Source organism: Zea mays, chromosome 7, assembly GCF_902167145.1.
Source record: "Zea mays cultivar B73 chromosome 7, Zm-B73-REFERENCE-NAM-5.0, whole genome shotgun sequence".
NCBI lineage: Eukaryota > Viridiplantae > Streptophyta > Magnoliopsida > Poales > Poaceae > Zea > Zea mays.
Genome location: NC_050102.1, coordinates 160542572 through 160550797, shown reverse-complemented (window position 1 = coordinate 160550797; position 8226 = coordinate 160542572). Strand labels below are relative to the sequence as shown.

Here is an 8226-nt window from a genome sequence, read left to right as displayed (position 1 = left end):
TCACAACCGCAACTCATGAGTTGTATACATTGAGTATTGTATTTATAGATTTCATAGCTACTTATTAAGTTATTAGTGTTATGATCGGTATTAAGTACAAGCATAGAGCCAAGTCAGGGAGTCATAATCAGTGGGCTAACCCGGCTTAGCTGATCCCAATTAGGGATATGTACGCTAGATGGGCTGGTAGCTTGGCCCGTTCTAGCCTTGGATAAGGACTAAGAACTTATCAGATTAGTCTGTAATAGGAGTGTATTTATACCTACCTGGTAATCATAGAAGGAGGAGGTCAGAGATCAACATAGAGTTGATCAGCCGCCGCCCCACCCTAACTCTCACATGTCTTCCTCCTTGTCGTGAGGAGATCATGACCTCCCATCACCCACACCCGCCCAGGGTGTGACCCATCTCCACACACAACTATAACCTGAGGAGTCAGAGGCATACCAATCCCTGTGGTGGATCAGTCATACTCAATGTGGTTGATCGATTCTCCAAATATGCTCACTTCATTGCCCTGGGACATCCTTACACAGTAGCCTCGGTAGCACGAGCCTTCTTTGACAACATAGTCCGCCTTCATGGATTTCCACTATCCATTGTCAGTGACCGTGACTCAGTCTTCATAGGTAGCTTCTGGCGAGTTCTCTTCAAAATGGCTGAGGTCAAACTCTGTATGAGCACTGCTTTACACCCCCAAACAGATGGACAGTCTGAGGCTGTCAATAAAACTATAGCCATGTACCTTCGGTGCTTGATAGGAGATAGGCCAAGAGCATGGGTAGATTGGTTACCATGGGGTGGAATATTGCTACAACACGGCCTTTCACTTAGTTCTCTGCACCACACCATTCCGAGTAGTGTATGGAAGATCACTCCCAGCCTTACTACCGTACACACATGGGATTGCATCCACAGATGTTGTGGATGAACTCTTACGATACATGGATATTTTTCTCTTCGATGTGTGTGAAAGACTATTGCAGGCACAAGCTTATGCAAAAAGTCACTATGATGAGCACCATCGTGAGCTGGAATTCCAAGTGGGCGACTGGGTATGGCTGCGACTGCTTCACAGTCAAGCACGCACACTGGTAGGCAACAAGAAAAGCAAACTGGGACCACGATATGCAGGTCCATTCCAGATCCTCGAACGTGTGGGTAATGTGGCTTATCGCCTGCAACTTCCAGCAGATGCTTGCATCCATGATGTCTTCCATGTAGGGCTACTCAAGCCCTTCAAAGGCGATACATCAACAGCTACTCCATCACTGTCAGATATGGACAAAGGGCGGCTGCTGCCCACACTAGAGCGCATTCTGTGTGAACGTATATGTCACCAAGAATGGCATGTACTGGTGCAATGTTTCAGGACTTCAGTGGCAGAAGCATCCTGGGAACCCTAAACCATAAACCCTAAACTTCCAGCTTGAGGATGAGCTATTTCTGGAGGAGTCGAGAGATGTTATGGTCGGTATTAAGTCTGGGAATACTAATAAGGGGGCTAACCCGGCTTAACTGATCCTAATTGGGGATATGTACGTTAGATGGGCTGGTAGCTTGGCCCGTTCTAGCCTTGGATAAGGACTAAGACCTTATCAGATTAGTCTGTAATAGGAGGGTATTTATACCTACCTGGTAATCAATAAAAGAAGGAGGGCAGAGATCAACATAGAGTTGATCAGCCGCCATCCCACCCTAACTCTCGCCTGTCTTCCTCCTTGCCGTGAGGAGATCACGGCCTCCCATCACCCACATGCGCCTAGGGCGCAACCCATCTCCAATTCTCCACCCACAACTATAACCTGAGGAGTTGGAGGCATACTAATTAGTCTATATGTGTCTTCAAAATCTAAAATATATCTTGTCACTTTGTCATATTAAGTATCATATTAAGTATCGATTATATCATTTTGTTCAAACTAAAAAATAGCCATATCTGAGTAGCCCCTTCTTTAATCAGTTTCTCGATCTGCCATTGGATAGATCGATATCAACTATTGGTAACAACCGACGCAGGCTCTAATGATGTTGACATCGATTGAATCGAATGGTAAGCAGACCTACCGACGGATCGATGGATGTTAGGACTGATATGATCGTTGGTAGTCGGTAACCCAGCCTTAACTACCCATCACAAGATGAACAGCGACAACGCTGTTGCAGCCAAACAAAACAGCGCGTCGGGATACTAGTATACCTCTCCATGTCACTATAGAGCAGAGTAAGGCTAAAAATAATCGGAAAAAAGTCCACTTTCAAATTATTTTGACAGAAACGAAAACGATACAATATTGTCGGAAACAAAAACGGCATCGATATTTCGATAATGTCGATACCGAAAGTATACGATCGAAAGTGCATCGATAACGATCGAAAATTAATAAAATGATTATTTTAAAACGATAAACATATAAACCATAGAGCATGACAATAGCCATATAAGTATATGACTTGATCGATCTCATATAACAATATGTGTGAACCAATTAGAAAATAGATTTTAGTTTGAATAATTGGATCACTTTAATAGATTTTAGGACATGCACTACTTCTAAGTATCTCCGTAAATCCAGTTTGGAGATGGATATTTTGTTACCAACTCCGTAAATAAAATAACTGTAAATAAAATAAACGCTTTTTAGTTTGACCCCGGAGCAGCACGCCAGCGTGTAGCGTTGGGGAAACGCCCCCAATTGCTGGCGGCGGGCTGGCGGGCTGGCGGCCTGGCCTCTCCGTGAGACTGTGACCAGCCGGGCGCCGGCAAATCTCTGTCCCACTACCGTTAATCTGCGGGGCCCACCCACAGACTCGCCCGGGAAATAGCCGTTGCGCGCAGGGAGCGTGCGTCGTGCGCCCAACGGTCCACCAGGGCAACTCGCCAACTCCTCTACGAAGCCTGGCACAGGGTTCAAACCTCCCGACCGTTGGAGACCCCTGCCCCTATGCGGGTATGCCCATTGCCCACCCCCACGTTCTTCTCCCGATCGGCTCCACCTCATCCATCCCTCATTCCCTCGCCGACGTTTCCTCCTCCTGCTTCATTCACTCGTCTTCCAGTTCCTCGCCGCTTCAGGGGGCAGACGCATAATTTGATTGAGCTAGCGAGCGAGAGCCGATGGCGCTGGACACAGGAACGGTGGCGGCGGGGGCGATCGACGAGGCGTACGAGTTCTCTGCGCCCAGGTTCTTCGATTTCATCACCGAGGAAACGGAGGAGGCCGTACGCGCCGCCGAGAGCTGGTTCGAGGCCGCCCGCAGCCACGCCCCGTCGCGTACGTAACCCCCGCGCGCTGCTGAGCCCCTCCTGGCTTCCTCGCCGATCGCCCTCCTTCCCTCCCAGTTCCGCCTCCGCTCCGGCCCTTATTTCCCTCGCCGAATTTTCCCTGATTTTTCCCTATTCCGGATTCCAGCGTTCAACCCCAGGATAAAGGAATCGAGGGCGGAAGCCAAGGTCGCTGTCCTCTGCGATTTCGCGGAAGCCGAGGAGCCGGCTCCAGAGGTAAATAAACGGAAGGGGATTGCTCTCGCTCCTAGTTCCTCCGTGATTTTGTCTATTCCGCCTCGTTCGTCTCGTCTGGCGATTTATATATTTGTAAATTGTGCAGGCGGTGCCCGTGGAGGTGGCAGCAGGAAGCGTCTCGGTACACGGAGCAGATGCTATTGATGGGTAAGCATCGGACACATCATACTAAAATTTATTTTGGGTTCATCATGGTGGAAAGTTCAGGCAAGTTTGTGTGCCATATGTTTTGGTCAGTGCTCAATGTCCTGAGGCAATATCGGAATCGCCGCCGGCTTCACATCCGGCTCAAGAAGAGAAGGATAAATCGCCCCAATCGTTCGAGTTCCTCTCGGCGACAGACCTATCCGTAAAATGTGAGTTGCTATTTGCTAGCCTCTGTGTTCTTTGATTACTTGGGTGGAAAATTGTGGTATTCTTAGTTAAGTTCTGACTTTGCAGCAGATGGTGGTGCTGCCAGCACGCCTAAGATGCAGACGCGTCCTCCTTCTCCTTCTACCAAAATTGCACCTCCAATTTCGACATGTGACAGCTCTTCAGTGAATACTGGTGCGCGCACGCCAAAGACGCAGGCGAACATGTGCAGAGCAGCTACTATGGCTGCTTCGACGAATGCCAAGGGGAGCGTGATCAAGTAAGATTCAAGGTCATATGTGCATACTAAAAAAATCTTGAGATTGTTTCCCTTGTCTGAGTTGTTGGCTTCTCAGGGGTGGTTGTGATTTGGTTGGGACTGGAAAGGCAGCCACTGCTGGCGCTGAAATTGCACAAGCGAACCAAGCGGTGAAGAGGCAGAAGCTTGATGATGGAAGAGCCAGACAGGTAAGGGAATTGCAATGGAGACGAACTTGTAAGATTCATGTTACTGTTGTGTTCTAATTTTTCTCTTTTTTTTTTTGTTGTTCTTGTGCCTAGATACTCAATGTTAAGACTAAGGTCCTGCCTCATAAACGGAGAACTGATTTAGCTGTAAGCAATGAAGTGAGGAGGTCCCGTGAGGATATGTGTTCTCTGAAGGTAAAAAAATCCTCTCCTGCTACTAAGGAAGTATTCTAGTTTAAGCCTTTTTCAGTTGCATGGGGATCAGGGAGGATCTTTCTATTCAATTTTAACTAGCTATGGATTTAATTCTTTTCAATCCACTTCTAACCGAACCAGCCTTAGTGGGGAACTGGGGATTGTAACAGATAAAACTGAAGATGAAGTGTTACTAATATGAATCCTGTGGCGTTTTTAGGAAGCAACAACATATGTATCAACTGCAGAATTGGTTAAGAAGTTTGAATCAGGGACCAGAAAGCTGAGCATCACTCACAGCAGATCTCGTTCTCGTGTAAGTATTCATTTCACATACCTCTGTTGTACATTAGCTTGTCATTATTACATTATTTGCAATTCCATTTCACCACTCACGTGCCTATGAGGATTAACAGCATACATATATTTATTACAACTGGAATACAGTCTTGATAAATAATTACATTCAAATTGCTTATGCGTTATGCAGGACGATGCTGCATTACAGGGAAGGCCTAAGCTTGTGTTAACTAGACCTAAGGAACCTGAGTTCCAGACTTCCCAAAGAATCCGAGCAGTAAAAGTAAAGAGCTCTGCAGAGATAGAGGAGGAAATGTTGGCAAAGATACCCAAGTTCAGGGCACGGCCATTCAACAAAAAAGTAAGAACTTGCTATTTTGTTTACATGAAAGATCGTCTTGCGTTAACTGCATGCTGACACTAGCTGTTGCTTTTTGCCTAAAGATTGCTGAAGCCCCTTCGTTCCCTCCACTTCCAAGGAAACCCCCACAGATTTCTGAATTCAGTGTACGTATTCTATCACAGTGGAAAATTCATGAATGAACTTTTTCATCACTGATAAATTCATTTGTTGCTTTGCATCAACTACAGGAATTTCATCTTAAAACAATGGAGAGAGCAAGTCGATATGCGGACACCTGTTCGGAAGTATCTTGTGCAGATACTATCCGGGTAGGTCCTAGTTGCCTAGCTGCTGCATCCTGCATCTTAGGATGCTAGTGTTTTTTTTTTTTTACCTACAGAGTTCAATGTTTCAATCTTGCAGAGTCGAAATAAGCCACTGAAATCGACACAACGAAAGCCACCGCAACTTCATACAGCAAATAGAGCTAGGCCACCAAGGTTTGCTTTTGCCACACAAAATTGATGAACCAAAGTCATTTTAGCAGACGTCTTTTTTTTTAAAAAAAAGATAGATTCTAACATCCTCTTTCAACAGTGTGAAAAGTTCTCAGGAACTTGAACTGGAGGAGCTGGAGAAGGCCCCCAAGTTCAGGGCCAAGCCACTAAACAAAAAGGTACTAACACATGTCATAGATGAACATACATTTGATTAGATTATGAAGTTGGAGCTTAAGTTTGGGGCCTCATGTCATGCAGATTCTTGAGAGTAAGGGAGACATTGGAGTGTTTGTCCATCCTAAGTCTCAGGTCACAGCTCCCAAAGAATTCCGTTTTTGTACCGATGTTCGCTTGGGTCCTCCATCAGTTGCTGACTTATTTGACAAGGTATTTATTTATCGACAGCCATACGGTGGTATAGTCACTATACTGTTTTTTTGTCAAGATCTTATTAAGCTCTTGTCCTATTTTGCAGCTCTCTCTTCACTCTGAATGTTCTTCAAACAGTAACAGGCAAGGTGTGCCTAGATGCACCATACCAAACCCTTTCAGTCTACAAACAGAGGTTCGTGAGATGTAATTCTTTTTTGAGTCACAGCATTTCTCATAATGTGTGTGCAACAGAATAATTATGCATCCCTTTTTGCAGGAAAGAGGTCAATTAAAAGAGAGGCAGCTAGAAGCACAACTCTTACAAAAGAAGGTGGAGGAGGAAAAGGCCAGGGTTCACAAAGCTAACCCTTACCCATACACCACAGACTATCCGATGGCATGTGAAAATTTTACTCTGGACGTTTTCAGTTGGCACCACAATCTTTGATTCATCCTGTCTAAACATAATCCTTGTTCAGGTGCCGCCGAAGCCTGAACCTAAGCCCTGTACGAGACCAGAAGGCTTTCAACTAGAGAGTTTGGTGAGACACGAATTAGAGCAGCAAAGGCTGATGGAAGAAAGGCAGAGAATGGAGAGAGAAGAAGCTCAGAGGAGAATCGTCAAAGCTCAACCTGTACTGAAAGAGTGAGTAACACATGCAGCCATTTCTCTTAAGAATTCGTCCTTTCTCTGTGAGCGAGATATGTAAACAGCCTCTTGTAATCTTTGTCACAGGGACCCTATCCCACTTCCGGAGAAAGAGCGGAAACCTCTCACTGAAGTTCAACAATTTGTGTTGCATGTTGATGAGAGGGCTGTGCATAGATCAGAATTTGATAGCATGGTCAGTAAACTTCCCCTGCCATCTGGAGCATGATGTTGTATGTTTGGTTGAAACCTATTTTGTGTGCTTATTTTGTGTGCGATGCAGATAAAAGAGAAAGAAAAGACTTACAAAAGGTTGAGAGAGGAGAACGAATTCGCGCAAAAGGTACAGATGCATTCCCTGCCCCTTGACAACAAATTTACCTTCTGCTGCTGATCGACCGACGCAATATCTGTTTCTGTAGATTGAGGAGGAGAAGGCGCTGAAGCAGCTGAGGAGAACCATGGTGCCACATGCCCGGCAGGTCCCCAAGTTTGACAAACCATTCCGACCACAGAAGTGAGTACAGCAAAAACACAGCCAAACTTTCTCTTCCCCAGTGTCCAGCCTCTTGAACTTGATCTCACAGACCGGTGATTGCTTTTCTCACAGATCGACGAAGCAGGTGACAAGACCGAAGTCGCCACAGCTTCAGGTGGATGAGCGAGGGGCGAGGAGGCATGCTTTAATCAGATGACCACCATCCTCGCCTCAAGATCTCTGCGACGTTGTTTATGTATCTGTTCGTCGGGCTACTAAGATTCTTTTTTCGCTGACCAATTTGTAGAGCAGGCCAGCAACCCATTGCCGCTGCTGTGTGTGTAGGTTGGTGATGTTTTATGATTATCTCAATGATGACACTTTTTAATCGGATATACCTTGTGTATTCTCGGACACGTATGGAACTTAGCGCTCCACACTCGCATGTTTCCCCGCACACCTCGTCGCCAATGTAGATTTTGCATATTCAGAAATCTCATTAGCTCGTCCAATTTGTCCGCATGTAGCGTGCCGTGCGCACGCGTTTTATCTTACTTGCATTCAAAGGACTTGACCAGGTCGAGTAGTCCAGGAACAGACAATATAAAGTTTCAAGTCTTATCTCACTTCCTATCTTTCGAGTTCGGAGCTACGAAACAGATCATTTCTTTACGCAACGGTGGATGACGAATAGCTTAAAATTCGTATTATGGGTTTAGTGAATGTACAACCACTTAAAATGCTCCTTATCCTATCAATAACGTAAGTGTAAAAAAATACAAGAGACGATATGTTTATGAAGAACGTCTTTATCATAACTTATATAAATGAGTTGTATCTTTAAAGGTTCTAGTGAATAAGGGCATGTACAACTCATATAAATGTCTCGTATTTTAAGGGGTATCAATAGGGTAAGTAGAAAAACATAAAATATAATATCTTGGTGAATGAACGTCTTTAGCACGGTTCTCTAAGTATAGATATGGTTCTATCATACAACTCACATAAATGAGTTGTATATTGAGATGTTCTAGTAAATAAGAT

At 45.1% G+C, this 8226-nt stretch overlaps 1 protein-coding gene across 2 annotated transcripts; it reads left to right on the top strand.

Annotated features, from left to right (window-relative positions):
* The first annotated feature begins 2851 nt into the window (after positions 1-2851).
* Positions 2852-7694, top strand: LOC100383389 (Protein TPX2). 2 transcript variants are annotated; one of them, XM_008653502.4, is made up of 21 exons: positions 2852-3275; positions 3414-3502; positions 3609-3670; positions 3761-3879; positions 3965-4157; positions 4234-4345; positions 4439-4540; positions 4761-4856; positions 5031-5201; positions 5285-5347; positions 5432-5512; positions 5607-5683; positions 5781-5859; positions 5942-6070; positions 6159-6248; positions 6333-6452; positions 6535-6701; positions 6792-6900; positions 6988-7047; positions 7127-7221; positions 7315-7694. In XM_008653502.4, the coding sequence occupies exons 1-21, from the start codon at positions 3119-3121 to the stop codon at positions 7397-7399; spliced, it is 2256 nt and encodes a 751-aa protein (XP_008651724.1). In that variant the 5' UTR covers positions 2852-3118; the 3' UTR covers positions 7400-7694. The 2 variants fall into 2 exon arrangements, with proteins under 2 accessions (XP_008651724.1, NP_001169515.1); NM_001176044.1 differs by having other exon boundaries at positions 3000-3275; positions 3968-4157; positions 7315-7587.
* The last annotated feature ends 532 nt before the right edge of the window (positions 7695-8226 follow it).

Excerpts from the sequence above, each read along its gene's own strand:
- LOC100383389 (XM_008653502.4), top strand. The coding sequence starts at position 3,119 with ATGGCGCTGGACACAGGAACGGTGGCGGCGGGGGCGATCGACGAGGCG. Across the intron at positions 3,276-3,413 it reads CCGCAGCCACGCCCCGTCGC|CGTTCAACCCCAGGATAAAG; the intron begins GTACGTAACCCC and ends TCCGGATTCCAG. Across the intron at positions 7,222-7,314 it reads AAACCATTCCGACCACAGAA|ATCGACGAAGCAGGTGACAA; the intron begins GTGAGTACAGCA and ends CTTTTCTCACAG.